Below are 18,446 nucleotides of genomic sequence, written 5' to 3' on the forward strand. Positions count from 1 at the left end.
CATTGTTGAACTTAGCGTAATATCGCACAAAGGGGGTCAGAATTCATAGAGATAGGGTTTTTGCCCAACTGACACCCACCACCTTGTGATTCTTCAAATAACTATCATGTAGAAGACAAGAGGAGCAGGTGTGTCTCTGGCATCAGATGTCCATCTTTTCAACCCCTGTCTGTTCCTTACAAGCAGGTGTGACACTTGCTCATTAATTTCATCTCGGGTTATGACCGGTTACAGTACAGTGGTGCCCTATTTGTCTTGTCTGTCTCTTACAGTGTTTCTTTAGAGAGCATTGTGTGATATAGGTCACTTAAGACAGAAAAAAAGGCAGATGAAATGTTTAAAGATCAACTTTCTGTCATTTTAGTGAGAGCATATTGTAAATGTTTCCATGTGACATTTTTTGTAGATAGAATTGGTGCTATGTGCACCGTGTAGTCTTTGCCTTTTGTTTAAAAACCTACTATGTTGCTCTCTTCTCATTTACACCAGCAGAGTAATATTTTGTCCTGTTTCTAACGCACAACTTATCATCACAACAACATGATTTTATTCCATGCTGCTTCTTAACCTCTGCCTCCTGATTTGAGGTTTCTGTGGATTCAACCCCAGCTGACTGCTTTGCATTGATTTGACTGCACCACAGAAGGATTTGCATCCCTTAAAATGAAAAAGTACATCAACTGCCAGAGCACAAAGGTCAGGGGAAAAAATCTCATGCATGGAAACAAGATAAACTCACAATTGTCCCTGTGGCCTCTGGTTACTCCAAGAACTTGCCAATACATTGATTATCCCCATTTACAAATGTTCATTGCAATTTGTCGGAAGGCCAAATGCTCAGAGTGCTCTGTTCTCATGGAGAATTTCTATTCATTCATTAAATTTTATGTAAGAACAAACATGACATAGTCGCATATTCATCAGAGATTTTTAGTACTGAAAAAGTGCTACTATTTCCCCTCAGCCTATTTTCCATCCGCCCCCCTCCTCCTCACCTCCCCTCTCCCCCCATCTCCCCCTCCCTGCCAGTGTTTTCTCCCACCTCGAGAAATGAGGTGATATTGGTATGATGGGAGACCATGTCCAGGCAAACAAAGCACGCCCACACCTGAGCTTTTTATAGGCTAATAAGATGACCACTGGCTGGCTGGGCTGTGGGGTCAGCTCCTGTGTTCATCCATCCTCTGTCTGCAGAAATCCAACCTATTATTATCAACTTGATTGGCTGTCTAGTCAGACACCTAATAACAGTGTCCATTCAGCTTACATGAGGAATATGGAAAAAATGTCTCTATTGACTTTTCTCTGTCTTTATGCTTGGAAAGGTAAATCATAATATTAAATTCTTTTGACTGACTGATTTTTTGTTGTAAGTCATGATGCCACCCTGCTGTGCTTTGTTGAATCATGGGATGTCAGACTGAGTCCTGTCCAGGCTAGCCTCACATGTTGTGAACCAAACAATTCATCATGCATTTGGTAGAAAAAAAAACCCTTTAAATTCACCAATTGATTGCTGTGATAGTAGAAGTGATATTTCCTGTTTTTGTCACCAAATCTTGCAGTTTTTGTCAAATGTGTAAAACACTGTGTTTGCTTTGTTTTGTATAGCTGCTGAAAACCATTCAAATGTGCCAGAAGAAACTCTGTGGTTTCATTTCATATTCACTAAGATAGCTGTAAGAATCGGAATGTGAAATCAGAAATGAACTGTTAACCAGTCCTTACTCCTCCTACATCGTGACATATTGCATGACTATATGAAATCAAACTGTAATTTTTATAAATTTCACACCTTCAAGTATTGAGCAGTTCCTACGTAGCATGCAAACTATATTCTGCTCTGTCTCACTAACAATAATCTGCTTGTGCAATTATATCAATCACCAGTGACACACATATCATGCCAAGACAGTTTTTTGTTTCCAGGGGAATGTTTTGCCTCAGTCTCCACCCATTCTCTGTGGCAGGCAGAAGTGCAGTAGCGGCAACTCTTGAGTATTATTTCCATCCAGAGCTGTCAGCGTTTCCCACCAGATCAAGCCTGTGATTAATAAAATGGGCCTCCTGGTCCCCTGCAGCCTAGTCTCACCTTCTCCCTTTACACTGCCTTTGCAGCACATGCTTGTCTCTTAGTGTCTGTGCCTCTGTCAGCTTCTCTCCTTATTCTCATTCTCTCCTTCTGGTTATCGCTGTTGCTCCCTCTCAGCCTTCCCACCTACATGACAAGGGAATTTCTTTCTTTCTCTCTTTACTTCTCTCCCGTGCTACCTCTCTGGAACTCCTGGTAAATGATGCATGGTGGACTCACAGCCGCTGAGCAATCATTAGTGAGGTGGCACAGGTGAACAGCAGCAATGGATGATGAAGAGAGGGAGGGATGGAGGGAGTAACAGAGGACAGCAAAAGTCATGTTTCCACCCTGAGGCGTTTCCCTATATCGTCACAAAACTAGAAGCTGTTTGTGTACAACGCTAGTCTGTGGCATTTCCTATGCCAGTGGTCATTAATCTAGACACATAAACACACACGCGTACACACTCACACACACACAATAACACACTTAAGTACATACAGGAATGAAGCTATAATGTTCCTCTTACAGATGAAACCCTGACTTACAGTGTCCTAAAGCCCCACGCTACCATAAAAAACAAGTCTGGACTCGACTACCATAGCGAATGTGCTGAGCAGTCAATATTATGAAGTGTACATAATGCTTCCCCCATGAAATATCATCACTCAACAATGCCCTGACGCCCCTCATCATAAACAAAATTTGGGTTTATAGTTTATATCAGGACTAATAAACTGAGACATTACCTGACAGAGGCCCACAGTGGGTAGGAAACTCCCACATGTGAGGCTTACTGAAAGCAAGATTCAGCATGCAGGATGTGCTTTTTTTCCCCCTCGATCAATCAACTAAATGTAGTTTGTTTGATATAAAATGACAGTAACATTGAGGTTTCTAATAGCCGATGATTTGATTGTCAGCTCTGTAGCTGCCAGTGTCTCCACTTCCAACAGATGTTATGTTTAATTAGTGTTCACGCCCACTCTTCGTTGCAGCTCTAAGTCTCACCACCTCTCAACACTTACATTTACACGCATCTCTCCCTGTCTCTGTTTCTAATAGCTCACACTGTATAAACACTTACAGTATTTCAAACACTTTTCTTCCTTTTGTGTGTCTCAATAAGACAGCAATAATGAGTAAAATAACACACACACACACAATGAAAATCATCTGTAGCCGATGAGATACAGCTGAGTTTCATGTCCTAATAATTATCAATGCCTCTCAACATGCATTGCTTATTTTCTACTGGGGGATCCCTCATGTGTGCGCCTTGTAGTCATATCCCTTATCTTAACAGAGTGGAGATATGAAACAGTTGTAATCTCCTCTGGGACTGGTCTCTCTTTCTACACTCATCCAGATATTAAGCATAAAGAACCATCATGTTACTCCTTGGTCTGCTGTTTACAAATGATACCTGAGAGGAGAGCTCAATCTGATTATGACCATTACAGATAAGATGAGCATTAAGCTTCCTATCTTTCCTGAATATCAACTACTGATACAATTTGCACATGAAAGTAATCTAACAGACCAATCATATCGACTGTGATATTTGTGGCTGACAGATTCTCGCCTTAGAAATATGATTTTATGGTCTTATGTGAAGTCTAAATTTTAATTATCTCAACTAAGTTTAAATAAACTCTGGTAAAAAGTTTTCAATCCACTGGGCTGGCTTTAACAGAACTGACCTTTCTGTATATGAAAATCATTTTCATTTGTTTGTCAAGGTGCTGTTTCTGTACTGTCTAGTAGAGCTAGATGTATATTAAAAGCAGCTTGCAGACATTTTCTCACATTTTCTGCATTGTTCTGTCACCTTTAATTTTATTAACACCCCCCCCCCCCAGAAGCAGAGAGTGAGCAGAGTTTCTAGGGCAACAATCAGTGTAATTGTCCTAAGTCTGACACATGCAATCTGCTAAAAGCCCTGAAGCCCAAAGGCCCAGGTGTACCCAGGGATTACAGTGGTGGAGGACAGGTGAAGTCAATGCACACTGACAGGGACATACGCACACATATCACATACATTCTGTCTTGCTCTCAACACACACACACACACAGACGGGCATGGACACATACAGTATGCACACACACACACCAACAATCAGTGGCATAACAACTCTATCTGCCCATAATTACATGTCATCATACACAACTGAATATTGGCTAGTTTGGATTTACTAAAGTGCTTACAGGCAAATTTCTGAAGTTTTCATTGGCTGTGTTTAGGTCTGTGGATTATCCAGAGCAGTGGTGGAAAACATATTCAGATCATTCACATAAGTAAAAGCAGCAATACCACTATGTGAAGCTAATCACTGACAAGTAAAGGCCCTGCATTCAAAATACTACTGAAGTAAAAGTATAAAAGTATTATCACCTTACTGCATCTACAGTAAAAGCACTTGTGTATGATAGTTTTTATTGTTATATTATCATATATACTGTGTATTGTATCATTGTATTATTATTAATAATTTAACATGTAAACAGCATTTTATGTTGCAGCTTGTGACGATATAGTTTATAAGCTGTTCATGTTTTTGTCTGTAAAATATTAATCTGTAAAGTAACAACTAACAGCTGCCATATAAATTTTATGAAGCTAAAAGGCCAAACTTTTCCTATCAAATGTAGTGGAGTACCATTAACTGAAAAAAACATTAAAGAACTATATATTAAGGTACAGTACAGAGTAAATGTACACAATAACTTTCCACTACTGATCCAGAGTAATAAAGACGTTGTTTTTTTAAACAAGTTTTTCAACGGCACAAAGGAAATTTCATTCACCTTGATTCCAGAGTGGTGGAGGGATATTTCTCAAAAGCTTGGCAGATAAAAAAGTTTTTTTTTTTTAAATCAGAAAATGTGGGTAATTTTAGTGATTTGGATGACCTGAAAACATTCCAAAGAAACTGACAGACACCACTCTTTAAATACCACAAGATAAATCTATGATCACCCCGCACACGAAAATGTAATGGGTATTTTTCATTTTTCCACAGATGATGTTTTGTTGGTCAGCAGAAAGCCTGTAGACTGGCTGTTTTATTTTGCCTTATTCACTGCTACCAAAATCTATTAAACAAGATCTCCTCTGGCCTGCAAGAAATAATTAGTCTACTGGATAGGTCAACTTAATCATTCCTGAAAATAATATTCAATTATCTCCACAGCAACTTCTAGAGCATGCCTCCTATTTTTAGGCCCCCTCTGTTTTACAGAGATAGGCAGCTTGATCCTTTTTATGTCAAGCCTGCATCACAAAGCAACGGAGAGTCGGTGGTGCTAAACAGTTCTCGGCGGATAACCTATTATGCCTTAATAATAGCTTTAGCTTTCTCATTGTCTCTTCCTCTGTATGGTGCACCACATATGAGTTCCATCCCACTTGATTATGGCTCGCCTTTCCCCCAGCTCTCCTCTCCATTTTTCTATCGGGTGCCCTTGACTTATAACTTCAATTAGTCTTAGCAAAGGGCAGAACAAAACAATAAATTATGGCAAGTTCAATGTTGTCATCATCTAATAATTGGGGATACGTAATGGAAAGAAAGAACAGAGAAAATTGTCTAATTAGAGCTTGCAGAGCGTAAACATCCTGTATGACCTCATCAACACAGATCTGTCACCAAAGTCTGTCATATAAAAACTGTCAAATAGGCTCCACACCCCAAGGTACTCTGCGTCACTGCTAAGTGACAGGATTTGAAAATGACCAGGGATAATGACATGCCAAGTATGTCCTCAATACAGTTATAATGTTGAGTACAGGGCTATTATATGAAAGAACAGACCAGTAAAACTGGTACAGAAACACAATCAGAAAGTACGGCGTGCACAGACATGTAAACAGAAAATGCATTTGCAGCTTCAGGAGGCAAATCTGTCTCAAACACAACCTGTGAACTCCATTTCACGCATAACCTCTCTCGCTCTTGCCGTCTCCATCAGTGTCTCTCTTCTCTGTCACTCTCCTCCTACCTCTCTTGCTCTCTCACCAGTCACAATAAAGACTTAGGGAATAAATAAATAATCCAGAGTGTATTCTGTGCTCCAGGAAACAGCATAATTGTCATCGGAGGAGGGATGTACTGGGAGTCATCACTTGTCCAGATGGATTATGACCTTTGAAGTTGGATTTGAGCAAAGTACGGCAATGCTGTTCTGTTGCCAAATACTGTCACATCTCAGAGAAGGGCCTGGCTTTAGGCTCAGCAGCATGCGTGCATACATACTGGCTCTCTGTCTGCCTCACCCCATGCTTAAAACTCTGGGCTTCACTTTGTTTTACTCCTAAGTATCTTATTTAATCTTGAGCATTTTACACTTAAATCCATTTGCAAGTTGCAAGTCAAGCAAGGATAAACCTTCCCCTCATTGACCATCAATGTGACTCAGCAACAGAAGGAACAAATGTTAGACTCGGTATGAGCCGGAGAGTGTAATGCATAGAGAGTAATGTTGGAGAAAGGCAGGAAGTAATAATCTGAGACATTCTCATAGGAATACATGTCTGTTTTAATTCCCTTTATCACCAAATTACAGTAAACGGCTGACAAATTAAAGGAAAACCAACATTAAGTTTCCAGAACAGCTTCAGTGCTCTTTGACATAGATTTTCAGAGCCTTTGGAGCTCTACTGGAGGGTAGGAATATCATTCTTCCAAAAGCTGTTCCCTAATTTGCTGTTTGGATGATGGTGTTGGGAGTGCTGCTCCAGAATCTCCCATAGGTGTTCAACTGGGATGAAGGCTGGCGACTGTGAAGGTTATACCATTGTATATATACCATGTAAGGTTATACATCATTTTCATCCTCATCAAACTATTTAATGAGCCTTCATGCACATTTTTTCTTGAATTTGTCACCCATCTGTACATCACATGCTAAGTTAGTGAAAGCATTTACAGAGATTTGTTGGTCTATAATCAAATTTTGTGTAGGTGTCTCATGGGAAGAGTGTTTGTAATAAACTGTAGAAGAAATTAGGAGTTAGCAGGAGCTGTGATTGTCTCCACAGGTGAACAGACAGAACGGAGGATCACCTGAAGAGACTCAAACTTCAGCGACATCAAATTCATTCAGGCACTGTTTTAAATGACATGTGATCTCTGGAAAAACTAGAAGCTATTCCACAATTTAAATAAAAAATAATAAACCTTCTTACCAATCCTACATTGATGAGAATCTGAGGACTCACCTGCTCAATCACTGCTTTGAAAAAAAGCTGCCAACTTCCAAAGCAAAGTTCACCTCTTCATCGTACCCCCCCCCCCCCCCCCGGTGTCCACTCACCAATCACACACTATCAGCGCCATCCAGTCGAACAGGAAACGACTTTCATAATGAAGGGTGCTGCAGGAGATCCAGTCAGTTCTCGCCCTCATTGGAGACAGGCTCGTTTATGAAAGGCTGCTCTCTTGTGGCCACCGGTAGTAAAATATGATCCAGGGATGGAAGGATGGATTGACAGGAAATAATATGCTCTCATAAACCAAGATTGGTGCTGCTGGACTCCTTTTATAGACTCAAGACAGCTATCTACAGACCATTCGTATCATGGGCAGCAAAGAAAATGGAACTGTCAGTTAATGCATTTAAAGTCACTAGATTTGAGAATAAAAGGTAACTAGATTTGAATAGATAGATAGATAGATTCTTATAAGAGAAACTTTCCGTGTCAACCTCATTTGTCTGCAGCAAAACCTTGGCTGAATCCAGAGCGGTGCTGTGCGCTCTAGGGTCCGGGTTTTCTATCTCTCCCCTCCCATCTATTTCCTCCTCGCTTGCTACTAGTTTACCTTCACTTGTTCAGCCTTCACTCTGAGAGGAGGAGGAGGGTGGTATATGATTGGCCAGGCGGGGACTGGTAGTCCGGAGGCTGGCGTTGTGCTTCGCGTTGTTCCCCGTGTTCTTGTTTACACCTTGCGGACGGGGACGGGGACGAGACAAGCTACCCAGGGGCCCAGAACAGACTCGGGAGTCCAGTCTGCAGTGTTCGCGACAGCACCATCTCCGTGGCACTTATTTTGTATGGTCGCAAACCAAGTTTCTGTTTGCTGGGAATCGGACTCTCCCGTCTAATTTAATCTCTCCATCCAGAGCAGCGATGCGTCAAACTTTTTGGTGACTTTTGTGGCACCTCTGCACTTATGGCTCCCAGTCAAGCCGGGCACAAGTGGAGCTGGAAATGAAATCTACAAGGAATAGTCCCGACAAAATTGTTTCTTTATATCCACAGGGTGTGATATCTGCGGACCTCTTCAAACTTTGATTACAGACGGAAATTACACCTCTTCAATCTTGAAGCTGCTTGGTGATGGATGTGTTTTGAGCGTTGCAGCCGGTTTGCGTCAACAGTCGAGAAATATTTACAAAAACAACGGCACCCAACAGCAAATACTGGACTCGTTAGTATTTCCGCCTTCCCTGAGAAATCTATCAGGGTTTAAAGACTTTGTTGGACAAGAACCACTTGGTGTGACAAAAGCACCGCAGGTGTGTGAACAAACCCCGGGACATTTCGCAACGGCGTAGCCGGAAAAGATGCTCTCTGTTCGGATGCAGCGCGACCAAGGTCTCGGTCCTCTGGTTCTTCTCCTCCTGTTCGGGGGATATGTCGCGTCTGGCACTGGTAAGTTTAGAAATTAAAGATCACTTTGGACTGTAATCATTGTACGTTACATGGCACGATACAAAACGATTTATAAAACGCACATGTCGCCACGGTCACACACACATGTTTTTTTTTTTTTTCAGATTAAGTCAAACAACCAAAAAATATTCAGACTTTTTACTAAAAGTATCCAACATCGAAGTCACCCTCACACCTTAACTTTTGGTCCATGTGAAGTATGACTTGGATTAAAGCGTACCTACAACCGCGCAGGGGTCTCGGGTGGCGTGCTGACCAGCGCTTTACCCTCAGTCTTCAGCCCACAGTAAACTCGAGCTCAGAGTACTGTTTTCTACTTGGAGCGGAAAAATCAAACTCCCCCGGTGCGCAGGGAGTAATTAAGGTTTTGCTCCATGCCTTCTTGGCCTCTCCGAAAAGAAAAAGCACAGCCCTGTGAAAAGTAAGACAGAGCACTTGAAGTGCTCCGGGAGAAGAGTCTCTTTTATTTTTTTTCTTTCTCATTGCAAGATACAACATCTAAATATAGTGACACTTGTTTCAAGCTTCAGTGTGCAAGTTGTTTTTTAAAATACTGAACTCGCTCAGTTCATCATAAACCATTTATACGTTTTAATCGTTATTTTATTCCACATAGTATCTCAGTTTGAACAGAGCAGGCTTTGATCAGGGAAGAGCAGAGTTTTATCAGTGAATTGCCCAGTGTTAATGCCATCAAAGACTGCAGCCAGCTCTCAAAGAGATGAAATCACTTGGCACACAGGTCACTGTGGGTGAGCTTATGGGACAGGACGTGGACACCAAGGTGCCCATCTCCAGTGTTAGATTAATGATTTCCCTCTGTGTGGCCTGTTGGAGGGCGAGCCTGGACATTTCCTCCCCTCCCTTTTCCAGATCAGATTGAAATACAAGGCAAAAATCTGAGGTTTTAGTGGATTGTGGATTAAGCTCAGTTTACAGTAGGGGGGGAAAAGAACAATGTGAACAACAATGAGTGCAGAATCTACACAAGCTTTGCTGAAAGACCACTCCAATAAATAAATCTGACCCTCTGGTAAAGAAGTCATTTTTTTACTTAATGACAGCAGTAATCTTTGAAAGGACACACTGACTGTCCGCCCAGGTCTATGGCCATTTCTTTTGAATGCCAATAAGAAACCCCTCCTGTACATCCCAAGGTCCTCGTCTATGTATTATTCCCTGAACAGTCAGAGCAGAAAAGCAGCTTACGTTTATTAAAATTGTGGACCGTTCTGAAATCCTTGCATGAGAAATGAGAAACGTTGATATAAACAGTTGGGGATTGAGCTGGGAGGAGGGGGATACCAGGAGACAGTAGCTCAGTGTGCCCCAGTAAAGTTTCTGTCTGGGATAGAGGAAGGTAGAGATATATTTAGGGAATACATGATGGGACAGACAGATTGCATTTATCTTCTCTCCCATTGTGTGTATGCCCCCCCACCACCACCACCAGCAGCCTCCAACCCATCCCATCTCTGCCTGTATTATGGATGTGCTGAGCTCACATTTCTGCTCTGGAGCTCCTCTTTCTGTGTTGACACACACATTAATTACCAAGACTGCCAGGAACACTTGTCTGGAGTAACTACCCTGCTGTCCACTGTCTCTCTCTGCATGTGTCATTATTAATGACTTCATCAGAATTAGAGAACCGACATACGGGCAGTGTGTTTACGCACTGTTTGTAACACATCAGGATTAAATGGAAACGACCAGGTGCCCAGTAAGCTTTGAGGGGGGTGGGGAGGGGGGACAAGACTAGTGTCCGGACCAGGAGGTCAAGACAGGCGGAGAGCGAGGCTGAGGGTAGCGAAGGGGCAGTCGAGTGTTCAGAGCTAGGGAGCGTAGCATGTCAGACACTCCCAGAGAGGGCTGGATGAATAGTGACACTCTTCTAGGATGTGCTGTCTCATTTGTGTTAAGTGTGGGAATCCTCTTTCTCCTCGGTAACACTGCAGCGGCTTAAAGAGGACTCAAATTCTTTAATATTATATATGTGCAAGTAAAAGGCTACTGAAATATTTGTTGCCCTGCTGTGCCGCTTGGTCAAAAGAATTCTGCAATTTTCTGTTGGAAAATGAATGAATTTTAGATGCACGGAAAGAAAGGAATGTGACAACAAAGCTAACCTCAGACAAACACCAAAGTAGATTTGGCTTCAAAGACGCTCAACAGATTGAGATGTCAGATTAGATTAAAGTGTCTCTGAAACATGTAGTCATAACAAAAGTACTGCCAGGCTGTTGCATCTGCAGAGATTTGGACAGGTGGTTGGGCACCATGATAAATAAACAGACAGACAGCTCTCTTTGGGGCAGGCCACAGGCCAGACTAGTTCCTCAGGCAAGTCCTGCTGGCAGACCTGACCAGGCCACATTCTGTCCTGGAGCAGTGCATTAGTTTTATGGCCGTCAGGCGGCAGGGGATGGGATCGCTGGCCAGCCACTGCCCTCTCTGCTGTATTATTCATACGTGCAAAGTGGTCTTTGTTAATATTTAAAATGTGCTTATGATGCTCAAATTCTTGACATCAGAGACAGCAAAGGAAAAGGAAGTGGGAGGTGAACAGCTGCTCAACTCTCATTGGCGTAACTGACCCGGATGGCTACAGGGGGTAGTGAGGGACTTTAGGATACCAATAGGCATTTATAGACTAGATAAAAGAGTGGCAGTTCAAGCAAGTGTGCCAATTGCAGCTGGGGGCTGTTGCAGAGGATGTGTATGAACCAAACAAGGAGAGGGGTTACGCGGGGTAATGCTATCCATCTGAAAGTGAAGAGGGAAAAACAGAAAGAGGAGATGGAAGAGAAATGAATCCGTGAGAGACACATTGAGATAGATTGATCTCAGGGCATGGCTTTTAAATATCCTTTATGAGAAAAGAGCGAAGAAGAAAACTCCATAGCAGTGGCATTCAAGCGTCATTAAACCTCTGGCACAGGCTAGAGAATGAGGCGGTGATTTGGGGGGGTGGGAGAAAATAGGTGGAAAAGAGTGAGAGGAAGGCAAGTGATGTGCAGCAGGACCAGGTTAGAGCTAGCAAAACAGCAGAGGAAACAGTGGTTAAGAGAGAGGGATATTGTCGAGGAGGGAGGCAGAGGGTGGAAAGTGAAAAAGAGACACACAAATCCACTAGGGGGATGTTTTTATTAAGGCTCTTATCGATGGAGAGAGCTCACAGTATTAAGAGTAGACATTAGTATGTTAATGCTTCGCCAATACTGTGCATGTTAGACTGGACCATAAATCTGCAGCAAACAGCAAGGGCTCTGTAGGAGGGCAAAACAGCGAGGTAAATGGAGGAGGGCGCTGACTATACAGAATGGAAAGCAGAATTAGTAGGAGAAGAAAGTTTTGAGCAGAGATTGGCAGTTCTGAGATGAATATAGTTTTAAGCACAAGTCATTATTTTCTTCTGCAAAGAAAATATGTTCCCATGGTATTTAGAATACACAGTAATAATGATTTAATCTATATTGTAGAGCCATGTGCCAACTAATTCAATGCGTGTTATTCAAAAAGCACACAAAAATTCTGTACATGATTACCATCAAGTGAAGCTATTTAAATATTTCATGTGATGTCTTTATAGATTGTGGTTAAATATTTCTTGTTTATCTCAGACCAGATGGTCTCTCCTACCTGTGTGCTTTCATAGAAAAAGGAATGTTTCAATTTAATCCAAACATTTAAAGCCATTGATGTTTGGAATTTACATTTTTTAGTTTATCCCAAGGTCAAACTAGTCTTTTTAATAGTAACGCAAAATTCATTTTATTCTGTCAATGACTTCTGAAGTCAATGCTTCAAATGAAAACACAAAAAGGCATCGGTCTTGAAATGGCCAAAGAGTGGAGTAAAAAAAAAAAGAGTTGAGGCTGGAGTGAGAGAGGGGGACGGATGGATGGATAGACCTGGAGTGGAGGAGGGAGAGTTTCGGTGGCAGATGGGAGCTGAAGTTGCTGTTGGGCCGGCAGGACAGGGTACCCCCTGCCCCTCCATCCTGCCTGTGTGGGGGTGATGGGTGGGGCAGACAGGGAAACAGGAAGAAAACCTCTGTGGGGTTCCATTGTGCTTTAGATGAATAGGAGACTCCAGAGAGCTTTCTCTGCCCCTTTGTGTGGGGTAAAGGGGGGGCAGCAACAGAACACACACACACTCATTTACAACTTACTCAAGAGCTATACTTGTACAAGCATGTGTGTGTGTGCATACTTCTTTAGAGGTGTGTTACTGTTGCATAACCATTCATGCGCAGGAAAAGACCATTTCTTATTGTTTCAGCTTGAAAATCACTGATACATTTAATGATTGATTTGGTAAGACATGCTCAGTGACATCTGACATCAAAAGGACAACACCCACCCACGCACACACACACACCCACACCCGCACACACACACACACACCCACATATGCAAAACGGGGCCGCATCCTCTGATGAAGAGGTAGCATTTACGTGTATAATGGTGGGAGACCTGCTGGGTCACTTGGGAGGAGTGAGTGAGTGAGTGCAGGAATTTTCATTTAAGATCTCAGCAGCATTCTGAGCATCGTGACCAATAGGATCAGGATTCACTGCGGGGGGTCGCGCCAGATCCTGAGTCAACCCCCTTACCCTAAGATAGACGCATGCACACACATATACTTTGGTACAAGTGGTTGTGCTGAGGTCCACAGATCAGAGGCAGTGTCAGCACTTGATTGGCTGTGCTGTGGTCCAGCGCTCTGCGTGTGTCCTTGTCTATAAAGGGAGGTTTTTCAGGCCATGTAGATTCCCCTCATCTTCTTAGCAGAGGCTTTTTTGTCTTCAAAAGGCAGTAGAGCCAAGTCCACTCAGAGCTTAGACCACAGCCAATCTGTTAATGCTTGTGTTTGTGTCTGTTTGTATCTGAGTGTGTCATGTGGGCTTGGCTAACTGGAGGAAAATTCGGCTTAAAGTATGTTAATAATACACTTTCCACCAGGAGAGGAAATGTGCTTCATTGGAGAAGGCAATGGCAGCTAGTGTTATTCTGACTTCTTTTTTATGAATTTGGCATACAAAGCTACATTCCCCCACATCCACATTAATAAATTGCCTTCACTTGTCCCCATTTCCCCTTCCTCTGCCTTCAATCACTTGATAGTCTCATCAGGCGTATTTATAGCTTCATAGTCTCACATATACCAACCTCTGTCATCCATATCTCACTCACTCCATCATTTTTTTTTCTCAGCCAGCTCTCTGGCGGAGTTGGGGAATTGCTCTTTAGAAGGCACTGTGAAGAATCCCATTTCTCTGAGTGTAACGCTTATTAGGGTCCCATCTGCCCTCAGGGTACTTATGAATGTGGAGGGGGGTGTTTGGGTTGCTGTGGGTAGGTAAAGGAGGGGAGCGAGGGGAGCTTTGTCATGCCTGTGTGTAAGTGGATGTGGGTGCCACTGGGGCCTTGTGCGAGGTGGGAAGGGGCTCTTAACACTGCAGAGCACACACTGAGCAGCTGGTGTGTCTAAAGTAGGGGAATGACACACAGACCTCCCCGGAGAGACAGGCATATTGAGCGTACGTGCACATATCTTCGGCTGAGAGAGGCAACGGAAATGATCCTGCATCCTTCTGTCTGCATGGCAGGCAGCTAGGCAACAGCAGGACTTTCAAACAACTTACGCTTTTTTTCCTCCCTTGTGTTTTAAATCAAGGCGAATGATGCTTAATGAGTGTATTTGTGGGTGTGTGTTGGGGTGGCTTAGTGGGTTTTGTGATTGGCTGCATGTCAACAGTGTGCCGCCGCGTTACTTAACATAGTGACTGTTGTGGAGTTAAAGGACCATGTTTGTCTCTTAAGCTCATTGCCCCCGTCAGTAATGGAGAGTGATTGGCCACTTAATCAGAGGTCAACAAGGACACATCGAGACATCCCCTGTCTTGTCCTTTCTGTTCCTTGTATTTCCATTCCTTGTATCTTGTTTCCTTTTCTTTTCTTGTCTCTCCTTTCCTTGCCTGTCAGTTCCTTTCCTTCCCTCTCCTCTTTTCAGTTTGAGCCCTAAAGATCATGCCAAAGGAAAAGGCCTGCTATGTAGTATCTGGCTTCATCCTGAAAACATATGCAGACACATACAAACATGCACAGTAGGAGCTATAATCCCTGTTTCAGCTCAGACAGCCTTGGATCACAACCATACTAAAGAGAAGAGTGAAAGAATGAGATGTGCCCTCATCCACCCTTTAATTCCTCCACCCGTCTTCATCTCCAGGACTTAATTCTTATTTCTCCCCCAGAGGCTTTGACTGGGAGCCTCCAAACACACAGTAAAGATTCTGTTCTTGCCTTGGATGCAGGTCTTAATCAAGGGCTGACAGGCTCCTCTTGGCGCGGTTTGTGTGTTTGGCGTGGGTGTGTATGTGCAGTGGGTGCACGCTGATGGGAAGTCAGCCATATTACTTAGGTATTACTCCCTTTTCTGCATGGGTCACAGTGGGGTCACGCTCCCAGTCTCAATCAGCACACAGCTCTCGCACACACCCCATCTCTCTCGCTCTGGCAGCCCTTCTGATTGCACAGGAGGAAACCTGGTTTATCCTCCTGGTACATTCACTATGCCAGGTGTACACGGTGTACGCTACAAAATGCCACCAGACATCAGTCACTGAAGAGTTAGGAATCGTTTTAAATGAGCGCCATGTGTGAAGTAGCGGGACGAGGTCTGGTCTAATGTGGCAGATGTACCTGCATGTAATTAAGGTTAGATTTAAGTGTATGAGCTCACACACGCATCAAGTGTGTCAGCGGGTGTGTGTTTCAAGCCTCTTACCTGCTGCTGACCAGATGGGCTCAACAGCCGACCTCACGTTCACCTCTCCCCGCCATTCTGCTTAGATTAGCTGGCGAGCTGAGCTAAGGCACACGGGCATTATAATGGACACATCAGCGCCCACTCTCCTCCCCCTACAACACCCTGTCCTGCGTACACACACACACTCATAAAGCACATGTACAGTCCTCATTCTTCACGTAGGATATTTAGGATGACGACATGCTCAGTGTGTGTGTGTGTGTGTGTGTGTGTGTGTGTAGCTGGTTGGGCAGTACCCGTGGCCTGCTGTTTATGGGGATTATGAAAGCAGATGGACAGCCATGCTGACTGGTGAGGGTTCATTAACTCTGGGTGTCTCTGCTCCGACTCTGCTGCTGCTGTTGCACAGCTTCACTTGCCTCCAATCCTCTCAGTGACGAGGCATGCTCTGTGTGTGTGTGTGTGTGTGTGTGTGTGTGTGTGTGTGTAGAGGCACAGCAGGTAGAGAAAGCACCTTGCACAAGCAATGGAAAGCCATATAGATGTTTATTGATTAGGGATAGATGTGAGCTTGAAATTTGTGCTTGATTGGTTAATGTGGAGACGGTGCAGCAGCTGACACTTTTTTGGTTTTGCGCTCTCTGGTGTCATTATGTTAAACTGCTGCCAGAATAACATAATTTGTATTGAGCCATTCCTTGTGCCATTTTGTGTCAAAAAAAGGGTTTTTATGCATAAAAAGCTACAGGGGAAACATGTTTCCTGTAATCTCGTTTTGAACTATAGCCGGCTGAAGAGTTATGATTTAGCGTGATGCAATACCTTTACCAGAGGACCATTTCCATGGCATTTCACTGCTCTGCCAGGGGAGATGAATAGGTATAGTTATAGTGGGTCATTAAACATTGAGCTCTGTACAGCTCTGTCTCTCTGTCTATAGCTTCAACCTTCACGCTGCAGCCAGCTCGTGCCCTCCGCTTCCACTGCTTAATAAAAGAAACATGGATCATGTAGCGACAGACAGACATACCTGTGGAGAGCCAGACAGACAGACAGACGGACTGGCAGATTCCTGGGCAGATGGGTTGTTTGGTGCCCCTCAGAGGCCTCAGCGCCATCAAACAGACAGAGGAGTAGTCAGTCACCCAGCGTCATGCAGGCTTAGTGCATGTGACCAGGAATGTAAAAACAGTTTAAAAAAGTAAAAATAGTGGGAATATACTAGTGATATGACCAATTATAATTTTTATTATCAATTATTTATTTGTATATTAATTATTTATTATTAGAAATCTTTTGATTACTATTCTTATTCATCTTATTATTGTAGTCTATTAAATGTCAGTGAAAATTCACTCATTATAATTTTCAAGTGTTTAAGGGGTTGTCTTTAAATTGTTTTGTCCATTCAACAGACCAGAACATTTAATGTTTAATGTACAACAACATAAAACAAAGAAAAGTAACAAACTGTCGAATTTGAGAGGCTGGAACAAGCAAATGTTTACCAGTTCTGTTTTATAAATGACTTAAAGGAACACTTTTAGGTGTTTTGGAAAATACCCTTATTTGCTTTCTTGCGGAAAAGTTCTGTGTATATGGTAAGTGTATAAGTGTTCCTTTAAAATGATTATCAGTTATCAAAATTGCTGTTGATCTGTCGATCACCTAATTGATTGATTGAATCGAGTGACACCCCTTTGGAAAAAAATGGTATGACTCAATATTTTAGGTACATTCTGTGTAATTGTGATGACCTTAGTGTGATTCTTGATTTATTACTATCGTCACATGCCATCCTCTTTTCTCACATTACTGTCAAATGTACAATATGATGAGCACTTTGTTGCTCTCAAACTACACAAAGGTTGCAACTCAATGTAACCTCAGAAGCAAAAAGAGATCATTAACAGGTACCTTTCCAGTGTTTTTCCCCCTGTGCCCTTGAGAGTAAATAATGCCTGTAATGGAAAAAAAATTTGAGTTTTACAGTCAAACAGCGACATTGTAACTTTACTGCTGCTCTTACTTAAGCCCTTTGTGATGAGGTGAGGGAGGCTTTTTGCTAGATTTAGGCAAGGAAACTATGAATGGCAGAAAGAAAAAGAACATTTACGCGTGCATGTCAATGTCCACCCACGCCTCTGTCAGTGCCAAAGAGTGTGTGTGTGAGAGTGTGTGTGTGCATGGTCTGCTGAGTGGATGTGCTGAGTTGCTGTCGCTCATGGCGTCCCTCTTCATGCTCTCGTGAGCGTGAGTTTGTGAGTGACAGTTATACAGTGGTGTGGAGTGTGTAAATCTCCTTCCCTCCAAAGCTCTCAGCAGTGGGCCTTACATTAGCACAATTTACACATCTGTCCTGAGGCGAAGAACAGGCAACTCTGAATAATGAAAGTCTCAGTCAAAGAGAGAGTGTGCATTTGTGTGTGTGTGAGAGAGAGAGAAATCAGGAGAGGTAGGAGAGACTCTGTAAACAAGAGACAGAGGAGGTTTATTAAAACCCCACCACCACTCACCATCCTTTTGTCCTTCTATTCTCTGTGTCCCTCACCTCCTCTCCCCCTCTTTGAGTCAGAGGAGCGATTACATGCCTCTGTCTCTCTTGTCTTTCATCTCTCTCCGTGAAGAGGAGAGGAATGAAGGTCTTCTGTGGCGTGTAATTACACAGAGACATCCTGGATGAGGGCGTCTGTCTCCACAAACAAAAAAGCAACCCCCTCTCCCCCTAAATACCTCTTGATAGGGGGAGATCTAAAAAAGAGACATTTAACTGCCTTTGATCCACCACAGGGCCCTTGTCTTTACCTGCCACTTATGGAGGCCTAATAAGTACTATCACTAGTATCACTACTATCAGTCTATTTATTTCATTAGAAGCACTGACACTAACATATGCGTGGCTCAGCTCCAGCACCGTGG

The 18,446-nt window shown here is 43.0% G+C and overlaps 1 protein-coding gene across 1 annotated transcript in view; it reads left to right on the plus strand.

The window, feature by feature from the left end:
• The first annotated feature begins 7,379 nt into the window (after positions 1 to 7,379).
• Positions 7,380 to 18,446, plus strand: part of unc5b (unc-5 netrin receptor B) — a 46,775-nt gene continuing 35,708 nt past the window's right edge. Inside the window, 1 exon segment of the mRNA XM_018667090.2 lies at positions 7,380 to 8,729. Within this exon segment, the coding sequence (XP_018522606.1) occupies positions 8,642 to 8,729 (88 nt within the window). The 5' untranslated portion in view covers positions 7,380 to 8,641.

This window comes from Lates calcarifer, linkage group LG16_LG22 (assembly GCF_001640805.2).
Source record: "Lates calcarifer isolate ASB-BC8 linkage group LG16_LG22, TLL_Latcal_v3, whole genome shotgun sequence".
Lineage (NCBI taxonomy): Eukaryota > Metazoa > Chordata > Actinopteri > Centropomidae > Lates > Lates calcarifer.